Raw genomic sequence first — 19,960 nt, 5'->3', positions numbered from 1 at the left:
AGGAGAACTCCATCGATTTTAAAAACGTCTGCTTAATTTTAAGGTTAAAAATTTCAACAAAATCATTCACAGTGGTTTGGTGTGAAATGCTTTGTTCTACAGAAACTTACAGAGTCAGATTTGTTCACAATGGTGGTGATAGGAACCAGACGTGTGAGGAGTCCAGTGCCTCTAAAAGGTCCCATACAGAAAGTTTACATGAGTAATAATTGTACAGTAAATTTGTGAGAAAGTTTTGGTCAAAAACGTATTTCAATCAACTTATTTTAATCCATTCATGGTGGAGGGATACATGAAGGGTATTCTAAGGCTTATTTTACCATCATCAATGTTACATAAAAACCCGACGAGTTGTGTAGGTTCACTGGTGATTTTGGACAGTAAATAAAATCACTATATTTGCATTGTGGACATCAGGACTCCTGGTTCCTATCATCACCACTCTAAAGAAATCTAAGTTTCTCTGCAAATGAACCATTTCACCTCAAACCAATCTGAATGACTTTGTTCCTCTCAACTACTGAACTATATAGAAATGTTGAAAAATCAGTGAAATTCCCCTTTAATGTTAAGAATGTAAAGCATTGGTATTCCAAAAAGCACTGATGTGCTGGCAGTGGAGATATTTTACTGTTATAAATGCTTTACTTTCTACATATTTACGTAGACCCCCCCTTTATGGAAAAGAGCCGCTCAAATAGTCATGTTTCACGTGATTGGCTGTTCGCCGTAAATGTCATGCTTTCATGCAGGTATGTATTCCTGCAGGCTGATCTGCACACAGCCCTGTCTGAACTTAACACTATTCTGTTCTACAATCCCTCAGTATCTGTTTATCATAATGATATGGTTATGTTGTACTACTTTTTAAATGATTTAGTGTAGTAGTGATGTGTTGTAAATGTTATAATTGCTTCAATAAAAAAAAACAAAAAACAACCAAACAAAAAGCATGCAGTACTACCCTACTCCTTCAATGTGCTCAAGCATGAGGATTAATCACTGTTTGAGAATCTAAACTTCGCTTAACAGAGAAAGTTGTTAACTGTCCTTGTGAAAGGAGTTACGTGCAGTTCCATTTGTTAAGCTGTGTGAAGCTGAAACTTAGTCAGGACGTCCATGTTAAACTTGCTTAGTGAGAAAAAGCCCTGAGGACTAGTTTGAGAACCAGTGGTTTAGACAGCATTTAAATCGAGTTTAGAGTTAAATCAGATTATTTTACTAGATGGTGAATTTAACTTTTCTTCATCTGAATGTAAACTGATCTTCAAATATTCTTACTATGCTTCATAGTGCACATACTCAATGAATTTTACTGTAATTCTATGATGACTGGTTGCTACATTTATAAATGTAACCAGTTTATTAGACCTGGGGGGTGTTTCACAAAGCAGGGTTTCTGAGTTAGCCAGACAAATAAGCCCAACGTTGAGGACTTTCCAACAGCAATGTCCCTCATATCTCTTCCTATTGGGCATGCTTAACTTTAGGCTTAACTTATCTGGCTAAACTGAGAAACCCTGCATTGTGAAACACCCTGAACAGCTAGAACACGTGCATATGGTGGCACCCTCTTCTATGAAGTCTTGGTCTCCTGGGGCATCATTTATAAAACATTCATCCACACAAATCTGATCTTAACCACACGTGTGTAGATGGCAATTTATAGAATGTAAAAACATTTTTTCAATAAAACTAATTGTAGGTAAAATCTTAAGAACAAAATTCAAATACATTTTACAAATGAGGCCCCTGGTCTTTACTTTTTGGTGCCACAATCAAATCTCTGTGTGCCATAGGATCACTTCAATGAGGACATCGAGTCTGCTCACCATTTTACGTTTGAGAATTTTATCAAAGGAAAAAAATGAAAGTGATCTCAGCAGTAAATTACACTGAACAGCAGTCACATTCTTTTGCATTCACTTCCCGCCATCAAGGTCACACTATAGCTGCATGGTACGACCCCTGTACAAAACATGAGTGGGCAAGTATACATTTCCCAGAATTCAACAATACAAGATAAAGGAATGACTAGGCTACTTGTCAGCTCAGGGGGAAAAATGCTAAAAACAAACTATAAAAGGCCTTTTCACCATAAGTAGCATTAACATAACTAAGTTTTCAACATGAGGACTGAAGACTGTCACAGTATATAAAGAACTTCAGGTCACAACAGGACACATTCTGTTTACACTCAACTGCAAGAACTTGCATTTATGGCAGTGTATGGTGTTAGCTAGGAGAGGAGGCATGAACTAATACAGAACTACAGTAAAAATAAAAATATGCTTGTGCCACAAACAAAGAAAGCAAGGTGCATGGTCACAAGTAAACATTGCTCATGACCAAAATGTAAATACGTAGCTCAGCTGAAGCCAACCACATTTGAACAATAAGGAGGGGGGAAAAAAAAACAAAAAAAAACAAAAAAACAGAAATTTGAAGAAATGCTAATTCATATCAAATTTAAAGGGGAGGTTCCAATGATGGCCTCTAAATATTTGCCCACATCAGAAACACAGAAACATCAAACTCAAGCAGAGATTAATGAAAATGACATCAAAACTAGAAATGTACAGAGAGCTTCTGATATTGAATGGTTTCTGCTAAAAACTGCCTTGGATGAGATTTTTCTGTTAGACTCTCTGAATTTCTTACCATCTAAAGACAGCTATTCCTTTAAACCTAATACTCCTATTTTATGCATATGTAAAATTCATTAAAATGAATATAGCACACTATAACATGAGATGAATCTTCAAAGGGGTGTAACTGCTTTTTGAGTGCAGTGACAAACTGACAGGTGATGCAGAGCATATTATACAAGATGTGTGCATTGCAGTGTAGTAGTTCATACTGAAATTCAGTTTTATTTATTATGATAGATGAATACAAAAGAACAGGTCTCTATTTTGTGAAGCATGTGGTGGCCTCCCATTCATATCCACTTTTAATACAGGTACGGGTTGGAATGGGCCAGCTTACAAAACTTCAACACCATCGGCAACGCAACAGAAACCATCCGCCATTCGTGTTTTTATTCAGAGTCTCGTCTTAATGTTTAATTCTTGTTAAAACCAAAGAAAAAAGGAAAGACGGTGCTTGATTGCGCTTGTTTCTAAAAAGAAAATAAAGAAAAATGTTTTGCGACAAACTTCTCCACAGGTCCATTTCCTGAATCAGTTTGTCATCTGCTCATTTCTCGAGTCTGTCTCACATCATTATCACTCAATGACCCATTTTCTCAAAATGAAATACTTTGAGCAGTGGAAATGTGTGCAATAGAGAGAGCATAAGATGATAAACACATGGTGATGAAGAGGTTTTTTTCCTTTTTTTGGTGTTTGTGTCTGTGTATGTTTGGGAAAGGGGACATTAGGGGGTGGGTGACATGTGGATGCCTCCTGTCCATTCTTATCGGTCCATCTCATCCAGCAGGGGTGTGGCATCTCCAGCAATGGACATGGGCGTGCTCTCAATCATGGGGCTGGGTGATGGGCGGGGCGTCATTCGAGGGGTCTTCTGTCTCCGTCTCTCTGCCTCCTTCTCCTGCAGCCACTGCTCAGCCATTTTACCCCAATCCACAGCGGTGTGGGTGCTTGTTCTAAAGAACAAACAGTTCAGAGGGGAAAGAAAAAAAAAAAGAAAAAAAAAAAGCTTTGAGTTGAGGCAACCAACCAAACAAAATACTCTACAGCATTTATATCTATAATAATACAAGTAGTTATCAGTACGACAAATTGAAGTGGGGCCAATATGGGTTCTATTATCTGGTTGCACCATAAAAGAAGGAAATCTACAAAGCAGGAGGTATGCTGGAGGTAGCTCCGAGCGCTCCTTTGCCTGGTGCTGTGGTGTACACTCACTTAGGCTGTGGTGTCCGAACCCTGGATGAGGATGAGGACGGCGTGGAAGAAGGGTGCTGGTGGTGTCCGTGGGAGGACTGCGGCGTGCTGCTAGTATACTGTGGTGTGGTCATAGCCTGCTGCTGGCCTGGGGTGGTGTACGAGTAGCTTGGCGTCATCATAGGCGTGGCCATAGGCTGCTGCGGTGTGGCAAACACCTGCAGGTCAACAAAAGGAAAAATAGTTTAGTTCAAATACAGTAAGATATGAGGAACAGTCCTTATTATACTGCACTTTATTAAGATTGTATGCTCAAGTGTGATCAAGCAAACATTGGTTCAGGATGCGATTCCCTTACGTGATAAGCGCTGCTACTGCCTCCTCCTCCCGCACTGCTGCCTCCACTATATCCATACTGGCTGGAGGCCCACTGGGCTGGAGTAGTGTTGGGATTCTGGCCCTGCCCCGTTACTGCTGCAATGGCGTTAAACATCTGGGACGTCATGTTCCTGGGCAGAGAGTTGACTGCTCGAGTCAAATCTGAATGAAACAGAGAGAAGGGAAAACTGTTTAAATCAAGTAAACAGATCAGAGAAAGAATTTAAAAAGGAAGTTTTTTGGGTGCAGAACTGACCTGCAATGTTAATATTGGCTGGAGTTGCATTCACAGACGCCGGTGTTCGTGTTCTGCTACTGCTGCTAGGCGTAACGCCTTTAGACACAGAAAAAAAAAAGAAAGTAAAAAAAAGGAAAATAGAATTACGCAAAAGCACAACTGCGTACTTAACATTAAGGGTATTATAATTCCACTAGATGCTGAAGACTGGGTAGGTAAAATTTTAAGTGAACTAGGAATACCAGTCCTTCTGCAGTTTTTACATACCTGGCACAGGCTCCTGGTAATGGTCCTTAAACCAGCGGAAGAGTCCATTGACTGTGGGGAATATCTGGGAGCGGTACCTGAAACCATCTGGAGTGATGGTGACATACTCGATCCTGCAGAGACAAGACAAAGTAGTCATATAAACGGATTTTAAAATGTATTATGGATGTGCTATGGAGACTAAATTTACTGGTAATGAAAATAGGAGATAGTGATTTAAAAACACTCTGTTTCTTTCACTCTCCAGTGCACATCTACATTCAAACGGTCTGAGAAGCAGAGTGAAAATGTTCGCTGTGTGGAACTATTTGCTGGGTTCTATGATAGACAACAAGGGGCACAACCCCAAGAATATCTCCACTATGTGCAAGATACCATGGGAAAACAATTTCCTGCTCTACATGCAGGCCACATGTAGCCTACGGTTTTGAAATGAAGGAAAAAAAAATCTTAAATGAAAGTACAAAGTATAACTACTGAAAAACAACAGAGATCATTGCCTTGGATGACCAACTGTTCTCTGTTGAGGAGGATGCTGGATTTCATGGTGCACTCAGTAGCCGACAGACTATAATACCTGTAATAAAAGTCTATTTTATGTAAATTATTTTTGTCAGTTATCAGTTTCATTTTTGTATGTTTTGAATTTCAGTTTGGGTTCATCAATAAAATACATGTAGTTCCCATTGCAAAAGTCAGCAGTATCTAACAGAAAAGTACCTTGGCTTCCCTCTAGGCTGGTATCCCAGCAGGAACTTTCCTGGCAGATCTCTGCAGGCTGACACAAAGTAGGGGATGAATGTTGGCTTCTCTTTCTTGGTCCTTATTAGGAGCTCCTCCATTTTCTTTAAAACAAGACAAAGATGCATGTAAATAAGGCTTCTGATGAAAAGAACACAGCATAATGCATAAAAAAGACAGAAAGCAGAAGATATCGCACCTTCCTGTCACCACCATTGCATTCCTGGAAGTATTTGTGGCCGAGCAAATCCCGAGCAAAAGCTGCCATGGGCTGCACATAACGGGCTGTGATTTCATCCAAATCCTCAAACTCCTGGCCACGGATGAATGAAAAATCAAAGAATTTCTGTTAAACACCGATTCTACATCAAGCACAGTAATACTAAAAGTTATGATCTCTTGGCTGCCCGAAAGTAGCTACATTGTCTCTCGTATAACAAATGGTGTGTAAAATTAAAAACTCCCATGCTGATTGACAGGATATAGGAGATCTACTACAGATCACAGAGAAATTTATCTACACAAACAGCAAAAACAAAAACAAAACCAACAAAAGGACTCTGTCTGAGCACTCACTTCATTGTTGATCCACAGTGTGTGCCCCAGACTGAAAGCATTCTCTTTTCCCTCTTCCCGGACGTCCACGTGCTGGTAGATTCCATCTGCTACCTTCCAGGTGACAGTCAGATGGTTCTCTCCCTTACTACTAGGCCGGATCACCACATCACCCTGATCCATTGTTTCCATCATCTTCTCAGCCTGTTTGAAGTTGATGTTGTGGAACGATGGATGGGCAATGACTCTCTTGATATAAGCTATGAGGAAAAAATACAGGCACAACACAAAACATTCATGAGAGATATTCGCATCACCAAACAATCTGTATCTGAGTCCAAGGGAAGCCCTAGCAACAATGCAGTGAGATCAGAGCATAGCAAGCTTTTTCATGTAATTTACATGTAATACAAAGATCTGAGGTTAGTGTACTGACTGGTTCTCTGCTGTTTCTTCTTCTGTTCCTCATCGTGTTTGACATCCTCAGCTTCAGCATCAAAGTCATAGTAGGTATCCTTGGGAAGCTTCCACTCATTGTTCTTGTCAGCCAAGTCAGATGTCCTACAGGTGAGATCCACGTTGAATTTCTCAATGTCGATCTTCATGATACGACAATGCACAGTCATGCCAACCTAGAAAACAGATTAAGTTATGACAAGGATGCCCAAATGCAGAACAATGATACAGAACCATAAATATGCTACTCTGCCTCTAGATACCCTGAAGTACCCTCCTGACTTCATAAACCCTGCAGTCACGAATAGTAAAAAAATTTAAATAATGAGAAACATTTGTCTACTTTTAAATCTGAGAAAATAATAAACTCTTAATTCTGCACAAAGACAACCTTACCTTTACCCTCTCTTCAGGGTGCTTAACCACCTTGTCTGAAAGGAACTTGGTAGGGATGAAACCCATGACACCATTGTCCAAACGAGATCGCACACCAATAGCTTGGCCAGGACAGGAGCCGCTGTCAAAGTGGTTCCAAACCTGAAAAGAAAACCATAACCATTTTGCGGGACCCACATAGCCTGATGTGGCTAACAAAAAGGAGCCTCATTTCAGAGACTGTTAAAGAAAAGACAATGTGTCTCACCTCGCTCAGTTCAGGGAAGTTGTCCTGCTGACAGAAAGGACATTGCCACAGTCCAGTCTCATCATTACGAATTGCTTGGTCATAACTCTCCCCCTGTGGCCTTCTGTGAGCGATGCCCGTTACAACACTGGTTATCAGCTTACCTACAAGGGGAAGGAGGAAAAAAACTCTAAGCAAAAATATTTTTAAATTAAAAATTAGTAATGACCACTTGAAATATGCTGCACTAAAATAAGATGTTTCTGTTTAATGCAAGAACACCAATGTACTATTGGATCTATTGGATGAAGCACAGTGCCTACCAATGTAGAAGGTCTCTGGAGTTTCTTTGGTAAGCATGTTAAAGACTTCCTCTGTGTTGGGTGGTCTGTATGGGGCTCGGAGGTCTTTATACCTACAGCTGAGCTCTGCACGAATGTCATACAGTGTGATTCCTTTGTTGCCATAACCCTGGTGTGATACAAAAACACAAAGATGGGGTGTGAAAAGTTAGAAATGCTTCTTTTACATGCAAGAGACAAGTCCACAATAGAAATCTAGATACGCAAATTAAAAACCTTATGACCATAAGCCTTTGAGAAAAATCATGTCTTTTACGGAATAGTGAAGTTCTGTCTCACAGAACTGGAATTGTGAGGACGGACATTTAAATAAAATCATCGACTGCTGCCGTAGTCTAGAAAATGCAGACTATACTCAAGAATGGATGGATATATTATGTTACAGTGAGTGACTCACCTGTCTCTCCAGCTCCTCAGCGAAAGCATCCAGGTCCAAGTCTTTCAGCCTCTCTGGGTTCTCCAGGATCTCCTCTAACGCTCCAGCAGGGTTAGCATCCTCTGCTGACTCATCATACTCCAGAGCATCCACTGCCATTTTACGTGCCCATTCATAAGTCTCAGGATGCACACGAGAACCATCTAGAACCTCGATGTAGGAGTCAGTGCTACAGTGTGATAAAACAGGTGATTTTTATTTATCAACCAATGGAATGCCAGGTGAACAAGCAAGGGCAAAGCCACTTAAATATATGACTACGTACCTGTCTCCGAGAGAAGCAGTGTCAATCTTGATAAAGCCAGCACAGTTGATGAACACTTTGGGTCCCATATGGCACATGGTGACCAACTGTGTTCGATTTTCCAGACGAGTATTGTTCTGTTTCAGAATCTAATTGAAAATGTGGAGACGCGTCAACTGGACCTCAATTGACCCAATTTTTTAAGCCAGTGAATCAAAGAATTAGTCCATGTCTTGCAGCACACACTCTGTGCAAGATACAGAAGAGCTGCTTACCTTGAGCAGATGTGAACCTTTCCTTGGTCCCAAGCCGCACACGTACTGGACCAGGCTCTGTGTATAAGGATGAGCAATGGCTCGATTCACATCCACACCAACCTCATTCACCCGGTTAATGAACTCACAGTACAGAGCACTCAGCAATTCCTCCTTTACCACATGTTCCTGGAGAAAATCAGAGTATACAAAAATCAATTAAAAAAAAAACAAAAAAACAACAGAAACGAAAAGATTTACTATAATTCCTAGAACAGCACAAATATACATAAATGCTTTTACAAAATAAAGTAAAAAGGGATGCACCAAAATTTCAGCAACTAATATTCCAGCCAAAAACAGTCAAAAGCGCCACTTCTGGTTTTTCAGCTGAAAAAGGGAAAAAAGGTAGAACATTGTGGGGGAAAAAACTAAAGATTAAACAGGATTTAAGTTTCTTTAATAGATATCAAAATGTCAAAATCTAACACTTAACAAATCATTTGAAGGATGATGAAAATGAGAATCTGTTTAAAAACGCTCCGGTGTTGGTTGGCATAGAGGCGTCTGGGCAGCAGCATATTAACAGTGGGGAACTGTTCGATATTTTGCGAGTTCTATGTGGAACATTGGTCAACACTGAATCACTGTTTATCCCAAGATTCAAAACAGGGCACAATGCTCAAGAACCTCCCTACTTTTAGTTTTCAGTTTCAGTTTTGGCAGGTGTGTCTTAATTTTCGGTTTCGGCTAGGAATTTTTATTTCAGTGCATCACTACACAGTAATTTTAAAAAAGGTATGTAAATAGTGTTAATCTAAGCAGTATACACAAAAAGCTCTGGTGAGGGTACAGTACCTGTAGTGGATGCAGTTTGAGGCACAGGATGTCCTCATCGCTGCTGCACACTTGGGCAAACTCCACCAGGGGATCCTGAATCTTACGGGCTACAGACACAGCCTGACGAAGAAGGGGAGGGTAGTCCCTGAAGTCCGTCTGTGAGAAAGAAACAACACTTGCTACAGTGAGGAGCTCTGACAGTGAGCAACTGTTAACATCACAGGATTTTGATATGCATCTTAAAAGGTTTAAATGACTTAAGCATTTGCCTACAGCCTTGATGAAAATATAGAAGCTCATCATACTACAGTGAGTCACCTCAGACTTTTTGCTGTTCATGTACAGTGTAGCCAACTCGTTGTCCACAAGCTCAACTCCCACTGCAGGCAGAGAGGAATCCTGCTCCAGCTCAGCAACTGTACGCTTGATGTCCTCCATCAGCATGTGAGCATCCCTGGAGAGAAAAAAAGGAGAGAGAACACAACATCAGCATACAGTGGTTGCTAAAAGCAGGTTAAACCTAAAACACACCCAAGAAATTACAAAAACAAAAAATCAAAAACATGGAGTTATTGACAAACTGATTAAACTCTCTCATGCGCAATGAGACAGTGATGTAATTACATTACCAGGAATGTAGAATTAGAGGTTCTCCCGCACGCAAAGGGCGTGCACAACCACTCTGTTGTTCAGCCAACTACAAAACACACCTACAACTACTAGTAAAAATACTTCAAACATAATAACGTAATGGCTACTATCACAACAAACCGGCATCACCTTAAGGATCTTTTTAACGAATTAAACAAATGAATTCATTTTTGTAGGTCTGTAAAAAGTTGTTCATGGAATACTGATTCTTTTTATAACAGCCTCAAAATGCAGCTGTGATGGCATTAGATTTCAGTCAGGTGCCATAATGTCATGAACATCAAGCATTTGATTTACAAACTGTCAAAAACAACTCTGTACTTCTTTCTCTCAGGAACATAATAGGTACTGTGACAATATACACAGGCAGGACAAAGAGAAAAATCTTGCGTACAAAACAACCCTATTTCCTTCCCAAACCACTTTTATATCTGAGGTCAAGGCATCAATGGTAAATTTGTGTTTGAGGTTTTTCAATGCTCATGCTCAACACTGATGCTGTCTCTTCCATATGCACAGACACTTTGCATTAGGCCAAGGAGGTATGCTTGAAATTGTCATGTCAGATTATACAATATTTATGAATTGGGTTCACCAGTAGTGATGAGTTTGTTAATGCTAGCTAGTTAAATGCTTAGCAAATTTCTGGCAAGCTATATTGATAATTTAGCTAGTATTAGCTAGCTAGTGAAGTCTAGTTCAATCTGGCCTAATGACAGCAACCAGTGTTCTTTAACCCAAATCCCCCAAAAAACCCAAAGAAGGGGGCTTGCTAAAAAGAATGTGTCACAAGCATTGCTCTCTAATGCGTAAAGCAGCAGAAAACAAACTAAGTTACACAAAATCAATATGCTATTGCAAGCCAATGAGTATTGGCTTAAATAACAAGTCTTCACACAAAGCAAAAAACTTACCGATTTTCACCAGCCACAGCCACAACATGTGGTTTCTTACTAAGAAGAAATTTCTTCAGGTTTTCAATGTCTTGAAGCTGAGAAAAAAAAAAATAACAGTAATTGATGCATTTTTTAAAATAATATCAAGTAAAAGCTCTAGGTAGAGAAAAGGACTGCTTTTGGAGAAATTCAGCATTTTTTGCTTGAAAAACCTTTTTCTCTCGTTCTTCCTCTCTCCATGCATTCCTCCTCTTTAAGAAATAAGGAAGCCGGAGGAAATCCACAACCTCTCCTTCACCATTGATGAGCGCACAGAACACAGGAGTGTCTCTATAAGAAAACAGACACAGACAAACTCAAACGTATAAGAAACAAAACATGAAATGCATAGCTGTCTGAGGTGTTAGTGGCAAGAGCAGAACCTGAACAACAGTAGAACTGAACCATGTTTGTTTGGAGTGTTGGCTGGTGGCTTTAAGTAGATCGTACCTGCCAGAGGCGAAGGCCACTCCCAGCACACGGATGCCCTTGCCTTGAGTCTCATCCATCAGGTCATCATCCTCTTCTATCTGTTGGTCTGGACGATACGGCGCAACCTTCAGCCAGTTATACAGTTTCCTGCAGCAAGACTGATAAAGCAGAATGAGAAAATTAGAAATCAACAACTACTTCAATGTGGTTGTGAAGTACAGATAAAACGAAAAACAAATATACTTTAACCTAACCTTGACTATGTTCTCCTTGGCCTCAGCAATGAGCTTATTCTTTAGCTCCTTGGCCATCTGAGGATAGAGGAACTGCTGGAGGGCACGCTCTATGGCCAACATTCGCTGCTTGTTCCACTCCTGCACTTGGTGACTGAACTCGTCTCTGTAGTAGAACTGCTTGATCTCGTCAAAGTAGGTCTGGTCACCCCCATACCTGCAAATGCAACAGAAACAAAAATATTCATGGACTAAGGGAAGTATAAAACAATTTTTTTTATTACCTACAGCACTACCAATTACAACTGAACCTGAAGTAATCTGGTCTTATCAAACCACTGTCTATGGCTTAGAGACGAAACAGATAGCTTGGTAAGATAGTTTTACCCTTTAACTCCAACCAGGTCAATGCAGATGTCTATAGTGAGTAGGCCTTCATCCTCTGCCAAGCACATCTTCAAGAACTGGTCTCCACTCAGCTCCTTCACAGGCTTGTTCTTTAAGTACTTGAATGAATATGCATAGTGTGCCTCGTCAACGTCCTAGGACACAGAAAAACAATTTATTAAGGTACTAAAAAAGACATATTTGGGCATAACTAAACGTAGCTCATACACCTACTAAGAAATCAGTGAGAACAAGATAAACACAAGCAGAGTCTATTAAAACTACTAATAGCCTGGCAAAAGCACAAAACGCTACTCAAAACTAACATCTAGCAGGAGGTTGTAATGGGAATGAAAAGTTGCTTTTTTGCTGATACCCTTTCCTTGATGACATGCATAGGGCAAAGTAGAATAAAATGTAAAATTAGTAGATGATTTATTTAAAAAAAATAAAAACAAAAACAACAACAACAACAACAACAACAACAACAAGCAAATAAATAAAGGCCAAAGAGTGAATCTCAACAGATTATTTACAAAAGCTTGCACATTAACTATTAGGCATAAATTTAGGCTAACGTATAAAGGCATCTGGGGGCACACACCTTCTTGCCCTTCTTAGTGGGCTTAATGTTGATTTTGGCCCTTTCCTGGAAGGTTTGTCTCAGCACATGCCTGACAAGAGGTTCACGGGCAATCTGCATGGCAACCATGTAGCGTGTGCCTTCCAAGACAGCTTCTGGTGTGTTAAACTGGCTGTGAACACAATAAAGGGAAAGAAAAAGCAGAAGAAAATGTCGGGGGGGGGACAAAAAAAACAAACACCACACACACAATAGCATTAAGCCTAAAAATCCCACCACCATAACCAAAAAGATGGAGTTGTTAGTCAAGGAGATACTGCTAGATTAACTGAAGTAACCAAGGACAAAGATTTACTAGAACAAATTCTACTGTGTGGTCGGTTACCTGCATACATAGTCCTTTGCCAGCTCTAAAGGCTCTGCAGGGAACTGTTCGGTCTCGTGTCTCTGGTAACTGTCACGCAAGTTTTCACCAAATTGCTCAGGAGTGAGACCAAACTTCTTGGCCAGTCCATCTGTTAAAAGTAATGCTTGTAAATGTCAAATGGACAAAAAGAAGCTGCAAGATTCAAAACTATTTGTAGCAAGACAGATGGTAAAACTTCTTAAAGAAGTTCCAGACTTTCAGGTCTACACTGAGCAGGAGCATGAGGCTTCAGGCTTTCATTAAGGCAATGTTGCTCCCTGTTAACAGAAGTTACATCAGTATAGTGACACACCAAGGCAAGCACTCTGGCAGATGCTGTACATGTCTCTGCGGGAGGCTTGTTTAAGATCTGGTCCCTTTTGCTCCTCTTCCTCCTCCTCCTCCTCTTCTTCCACCTCAGCTTCTTCACCTAGCAGAACAAAACAACATAGTATTAGAACTTCTGAATATTCTAGTAAACAAAACAACAAAGTAGAACAATCTAAAAATTCTAGTCAATAAAACCTAATCCATAAAAAGAATGGCTGTACCGTCTTCCTCCGACACCTCCTTGATCTTCTTCAGTTTCTTCTTGGTGGCTTTGGCTGCATTCTGCATCCTGGGGATGTCTCGTCCATAGTAAAGCAGAAAGTGGTTGTAGACGTCACTGAGCTCATCCATAGACTGGACATCTTTCAGCCTGCCACAGTAAACATCACATTTAATTGAGTATCAGTACTCTGTTGTTTGGTGGTCTGATACAGCAAAACTAATACTAAGATGCCACATATCTTTTTAAGATTAACTACTTAAGGCAGGGAGGTGTATGCAATGTTTCGTAACTACAGAATCATGCCAGGTTGGGATACTTTAAATAAAAAGGCACTTAAGAACTTATAACCTGCAGAAAGCCTGTACTGAAAATGTGTTCTGTGCGAAGAAATGCTTATTGGATCATTTGTGCTGTGCAGTGAGCCATACTACTAGAAAACTGTATGTTCCATCTGGAAGCTAATGTTTCAAAGCACCAAACTGGCAGACATGTACAACTCTTGCCCATTTCCAGTTTTGTTACGTCTCTTAAAATACCTCCTACAACGTATCTATAAGCACGTAGTACACTTTTTTTTTATTTAAGGATCACAGAAACAGAACAATTTAAGTATTCCAGAATCCTCGACAGTTTATTATATCACAAGCAGGCATGCTTGATCAGGAGTGTCCCACTTTCTGTATAGGACCATGAAAAATCTTTGCTGTGGGCAGATCCCTACCTTTCCATGTCAGCAGTGTCCAAAGGACGAACAGCATCAGCCAGTGGTTTATCAGGGTCAGCTGAGATCTGCTCAAACTGATATGACTGCATCCTCTGGAAAAGACGTGTCAGGTTCTGCTTACGTGTTTTCAGCTGGGTCCACTGGGAGGGAAAAGAAGAGGCACAAATGGACACAGCAGGATTATTTGTTAGCAAGTGAAGTATGTGAATGGCATGAATGATAAAATGAATGGTATAATATGAGAAACTGAGTTGGTTGTACTTACCTTCTCATCCCACTGCCACACCTTCCACAGATCGTTAATGTTGAGCTCTGGTTCCACATACTCCTTCCTGTAGAATGCAATGAACGGAACCTGGAAGATGAAGCAACCAAAGTTGAATTCACACCATTCGCCCCAGTAGCCGCTGCCCTACCATAAAACATAACTAAAAGAACTCTCCTATCTCATCTTTTTCATGTTAGATGTTTAGATGTTCAAATGTTACCTCAAAGTGTTGGTTCCTCATGAAGTTAAGGGCCTCTTTGATCTTTGCAATGGTACTGGGGCCTCTCCTGCTAAAGTTAGTGGTGGTCCCACGATCCAGGTAGTCTGCGCTTTCCTAGTCCAAAAGGAAACAAGAGAAAGGTTAAATACATACAGAAACAGCACAAATGGGATCATAGCAGATACCCATGTTTCCTTGACAAACTTTATAACACCTGCATGGAGATGGTTGGGGTGGAGAACGCATTTCTATAGATCCATTCAGCCTCTTCTTCCAGTTCATCATCCTCAGCAGGTTTCACAGGTATAGCACGTAACTAGAAAATCACAGACGACAAGAACAGTTAAAGGACACAAACACTTCTCAGACACAACCAACATAAGCTAACGATGCAACTCATACTCGTGCTAGGTTTTATTACACACCTGGAATCTCTCTGGCATGTCTGTGGAACGTATTTCATTGTCCTGGTCAGTCATGTGGCTGCTCTCTAGCTCACTGGGCTCGTAGATTTCAAAGATGCTGCGGCGGCCCACTCTCCTCTTGGTCTGCTTCTTTGGTCGATCCCATGCTTCATCATCCTGGTCCTCCTCCTCCTCCTCAGCATGATCATATGCCTCAGTGTCAAATTCAGCAAAGTCGAAGTCGCCACCAAAAATCTCCTGAGCTTCTTGTAAAGCACTACAAGGCAAAAGGTCAAAGGAGATCAAAAACGGGTTACAGTACTGAAACGCAACTGTGCTAGACCTTTACTTCTCCTTTTTAAATAACTGTAGGCAATGCAGGAAATTAAATCAGCCGTTCAAACATTAAGATACATCACTACTCCAGCTCTGGCTGCTCCTAAACACTACTCACAAAAGAAATCAACATAAAAAAATTAAGGGACAACATCAACACAAACAAATCTTTTCTTTCCAAGTCTAAACAGGAACTCGACTTCACACAATACTTAGCTTATATAATTTTGGTTCTTAATCAGCAATAATTATGTTGTTTCATAACACATCTAACCACTACCGTGAAACACACAGTGACGGCTGGATTTTGTGAACAGAATTATTGAGAAAGTTAGGACCATGAAAGTTAACACACTAAAAACACCAATCCGTTCAGCTACTTGTGCGCCACATGTTGCTATAATAGAATCACAGACTGTAACCCAATGTCCAAACAGCTTTTACATAGCTTTTATATCTTTGACAGATTAGGCTGGGCAGATACATCAACAAGCAGCAAACCTACAAAAGTAAAAAGCTACAGTTCCCCTTGAGAGCATCTACCGTAATAAAAATCCACAAGCTGTATGAATCAGAGTGAAAGGACTACCATTATGGAGTTGGAAGCACTGTCTGTATATATGGAACACATACGCTCATTGGTTAGAACATGCAGCCACTGTAGCTCTCACTGAACACAGGTGATAAACTTGAAACCATGTGCTGTCTATGGAAATCACTGATTTTCATGTAAGTGAACCCTGTACTCACATTAGAAAAGTATTGTTGTTGAATTACTGAACTTAAACACATTCTAATGAAACGTTTCCCACTTATGTAGACACAAAAAAATAATTAAATGGGGAAAAAAAATCTTAATGGTCAAATTTGTGCAAAAATGTGCGATCAAACCACAAGTAACTATAAAATAGCGTGATCAATGACAAATGCTTCACCATTTGACAGCCTGAGTTCAAAAACACGAACCTTGCAACTTTAATGCTGAGTTTACTCTAGCTTGTAATACCAGACAAAGAAACTGGACTGCTTGTATGAGAATGTGAATCTGAATGTAAGCAGCATGTTTTTATAAACATATAAATACATGACAACTTACGCATCAGTGTATCCAGTAAATTTCTTCCCCTTCTTTTTCGTAATGGGCTGTCCATCATCATCCACAATGAAATCATCTATGTCTGTAGAGATCAAACCGAAATGCCTGTCAAATACACCTTATACTGTGAACATCTCAGTATTTGGGATCCTGTGTAATCAGTAATTTGGGATCCTGTGTAATCAGTAATCTGATCCTTGTGCTTTAACTTTGAGCACCAGCACAAACTTTGTGTTTTCATAATTAAGATACTAGTCTGCCAATTAATATTACAACAACATTAGTTTATTTTAATATGAGCATCATGTGACATACTGGCCAAATGTTTTGTTTTTTTGCAAACATTTTTTAAAAGGACTTTTATAGTGTGCTTAATATTAACTTATGATAAAACGTGACTGACTTCCCTAATGACTTAACGACAAGTTACATCGATAACACCACTTCATTTTTAAATGTATACAATAGTATGCATTCTGAACTTGTTATCTGTTATTTTTTGTGGAATACTTATGAGAAATAACCATTTTACAGTGTTACAAATACATAATCATTCTCTACTTTTCTCACAGTTTTGAATGTGCCGTTTTTTTGCCAGCAGTGGTTTAAAGCCAGAAGCAGTGCATGTGGTCAGTAAGCCAGAACATATGTGATACTTTTGTCTTCCATGAAAATACACCTAGATCAGCTCTGTCAATGCCTCAGACAGCCCTATAATGTATAAACAACAAAACAGCCTTTGAAAGTCATGAAGCGTAGTTTGAAAGTCCCATCTTTCCTACCTGATTCCTCATCCTCCTCCTCTTCTTCGTCATCTCCTGGACGGCGCCGTTCTACAGCTTCTCCTTCTTCTCCCTCTCCATCACCATCTCCAGTAAAGATCTCATCTGCAATTAGGTCTTTTTCATCATCTTCACCTTCATCGTCCATCGTTTTCACTCGTGAGTACTTCTTTTTCTATATTGGTAGAACAAGTAATGACTTTGAATTATCTTGTCACATAAACCAATATGATGCTCATTAAGCCATTGTGATTAAAAACTGCTTATCCAAACAAAGTATCAAAACATATTACTTTCATATGTCTGCATTATTAAAAGTGATCGTAAGGCAAGTCTTGTGGAGCACAGTGGAAATTAGGCTTTAGTTGACTTACCCTCCTCTTTACTTTGACCCCCAAGTTCTCTTCAATAAGGTCCAGATCATCATCATCTAAGCCATCATCAAAAACTAGGAGAGACAGACACAAAGATCTATCTTGCGATCCAGTAAAAGCCTGAAGATGACCACTTCTCTGTTTTACAATTCACTGTCTTCATGGGAGTTGCATTTCATTTCAAGCCTCAGAATCAACAAATGAACCACTGACTAGGAGGATTTGAGCCATTGTGAGGTAAAAATAATACTGGTCTTTTTGTGATATTTTCCCTGCTTATTTGAAATCAATAAATCCTCCAGAATTCTAATGGTTACTTACCACGCTTTCTGCGCCGGCGACGGACCTCCTCTCCAGAGTCGCTGTCTCCTCCTGCACTTTTGTTTTCCTCCTCCTCCTCTTCCTCTCCCTCTTCCTCTCCTTCATCACTGCCATCATCAATGAGCCCTCTCAGGTTTCCATGCTCATCCTGATCTTCTGTGTTCTCCTCTTCTTCTTCTAAAGACAAAATTAACAGAGATTCACAAATACTTAAACATACACATTCTGCTGCGGCCAGTGCTTCAACTTCCCATATAACGTTAATTAAATGCAAAACAGACGTTTAACCCAAGTCCTTACCATCTTCATCATCCTCCATAAACCTCTGTGTCTTCTTGGGTTTCAGGTCCTTCTCCTCAAACTCCTCCTCAGACTCCTCAGCCTCACTTTCAATGAAGTCAGACATGTTTGCAAGGGCTACTGAAACACACAAGTAAAAAAATTAAGATTATGTGACCACTTCAATTAGCAGGTTGTCTATACATTGCAACCAATCTAAGCTTTTAATCTGAAAGCGTTTTAGATTCTCATATCATGAAAAAAGTCTATCTAGGCTTAACATCCTAGCTCAGTAAAATTCCTGGACACTCGATCAGTCACTTGATTTTTCATTAAACGCAGTGGATGGGTAGCTATGCTCACAATGCAATCTGAGGCAGACAGATGTCAGATCAGCTACAAAGCCTAATCTTATCAGTTGTCGCATGAGTTCTGCCTAGTGCCTAAACTTCGCCAATGGTGCACCTTTTCCTAACAACAATCTTAATTTTTTGCAGGTTTTTATTTTTCTACACCATCTGAGCTCAGCAGCTGCCCTTTGCATTGTGTGATGATTTCATGATGAACAGACCAATAGAAATTCTCCAAAATCACTTTCAATAAAACCTCTTTTCATTAACTTACATTGAAATTAAGAACGTTTTTTCCCTATCCTGTGAAAATACTACTTTGGAGTCATTTGTTTTGCTTTGCAGCGAAGATATGAAAATTCTTGGATTCCTGGACATTTTGTGGAATTACTTTTTTACCTAGACAGACCACCATAAACGTGGAGAATCCAGGGAAATCCTGAACAGGTGGTAACCCTATGTCTAACCAACATCAATGTCCTGATAACGGCTTATCATTAGACCCCTGAAAACAGGGACTCCAATCAGGGTGCAAATGCAGACAATTACATGCATTGTGAGCACAGCTACCCATCCAAATCAAGCCATCAAAGACGGCGAATGCAGGCACATTTTGTACCAGATGCAGCACTTCATGTGATAACATTACCACTATGGCAGACCAGAACCGACTGGAGCTGAACAGGGTTTAGCTAAACAGGGCACCAATGTTAGCTGACTACCTAAACAATAATCGGTTCTTCTCTACCAGATGCTATTTAGAATAATAATGCATAGGTTAAACATTCCAGTGTCTCAAATAACACCGCGTGGAATAAAGTAATACTTAAGATTTTTTTGTTGCTGGACGTAAGTTGGCTGCTTGCTAACGTACAGCTAGCTAGCTAGCTGAAGCTACCCACACTGATGTTAGGTAATAAGCTAGCTCAGTATTTCGAAAGAAAACAGTAAAGGCGCATACAAAAACCAACATTTAAACCCAGCTGGCTATTGAAGCAGACGTTTTACACCCGACTGGGGTTAATCTGATAACAGTACAAGCTTCCCACAGTAAAAGGACAGCGGAGGGAAAACGTTACCGAGTGAGCTTTGCTGAAAACAAGGCCTTCAGCAGCACGGCTAACCAAGTTAGCTGATCAAAGCTAAAAACGCACATTTAGTGTATAAACTAACACTTTCCCCGTCTCGGGTTATTTTCAAAGACAACTAGACAATACACTTACGTTCCCCTGCGATGCCGCTGGTTTAAAATCTTCGAAAATACTGACAGGGATGAAGAAACGGTACGTTTGGAGCAGCTAATAACAAAAATGGCTGAGAGAACGCAGCGTGATTTTGATTCCGGTATGGAATTAAGTAACGTCCGGTCAGCAGTGACAGCTCTG

General features: G+C 40.1%; 1 protein-coding gene across 2 annotated transcripts; it reads right to left on the bottom strand.

Annotated features, from left to right (window-relative positions):
• Positions 1–1,828: 1,828 nt before the first annotated feature.
• On the bottom strand, positions 1,829–19,957 carry supt6h (SPT6 homolog, histone chaperone and transcription elongation factor). Of its 2 annotated transcripts, none has more exons than XM_036588986.1 (37): positions 19,799–19,957; positions 18,247–18,366; positions 17,947–18,123; positions 17,626–17,699; positions 17,252–17,426; positions 16,470–16,551; positions 15,059–15,314; positions 14,848–14,949; positions 14,634–14,747; positions 14,411–14,500; positions 14,143–14,285; positions 13,420–13,568; positions 13,182–13,298; positions 12,848–12,977; positions 12,484–12,634; positions 11,880–12,034; positions 11,514–11,709; positions 11,278–11,417; positions 11,001–11,118; positions 10,807–10,883; positions 9,560–9,695; positions 9,260–9,397; positions 8,423–8,590; positions 8,169–8,296; positions 7,865–8,072; positions 7,429–7,576; positions 7,127–7,269; positions 6,880–7,020; positions 6,464–6,659; positions 6,049–6,287; positions 5,672–5,785; positions 5,452–5,576; positions 4,732–4,844; positions 4,483–4,560; positions 4,207–4,388; positions 3,870–4,066; positions 1,829–3,607 (listed from the first exon to the last, which is right to left on the bottom strand). In XM_036588986.1, exons 2-37 carry the CDS (start codon positions 18,350–18,352, stop codon positions 3,418–3,420), a joined length of 5,196 nt encoding a protein of 1,731 aa, XP_036444879.1. In that variant the 5' UTR covers positions 18,353–18,366; positions 19,799–19,957; the 3' UTR covers positions 1,829–3,417. The 2 variants fall into 2 exon arrangements, with proteins under 2 accessions (XP_036444879.1, XP_036444880.1); XM_036588987.1 differs by having other exon boundaries at positions 3,418–3,607; positions 18,247–18,363.
• Positions 19,958–19,960: the final 3 nt, after the last annotated feature.

The sequence above is a fragment of the Colossoma macropomum genome, unplaced genomic scaffold (genome assembly GCF_904425465.1).
Source record: "Colossoma macropomum unplaced genomic scaffold, Colossoma_macropomum, whole genome shotgun sequence".
Taxonomy (NCBI): domain Eukaryota; kingdom Metazoa; phylum Chordata; class Actinopteri; order Characiformes; family Serrasalmidae; genus Colossoma; species Colossoma macropomum.
Note: the sequence above shows the minus strand (reverse complement) of the source record. Positions and strands in the feature narration are given on the sequence as shown.

Coding starts and splice junctions, on each gene's coding strand:
- supt6h (XM_036588986.1), bottom strand. CDS start 18,352: ATGTCTGACTTCATTGAAAGTGAGGCTGAGGAGTCTGAGGAGGAGTTT. Junction 7,021..7,126: donor ACTTCCCTGAACTGAGCGAG/GTGAGACACATT, acceptor TTTTCTTTTCAG/GTTTGGAACCACTTTGACAG. Junction 4,561..4,731: donor TTACCAGGAGCCTGTGCCAG/GTATGTAAAAAC, acceptor CTGTGTCTAAAG/GCGTTACGCCTAGCAGCAGT.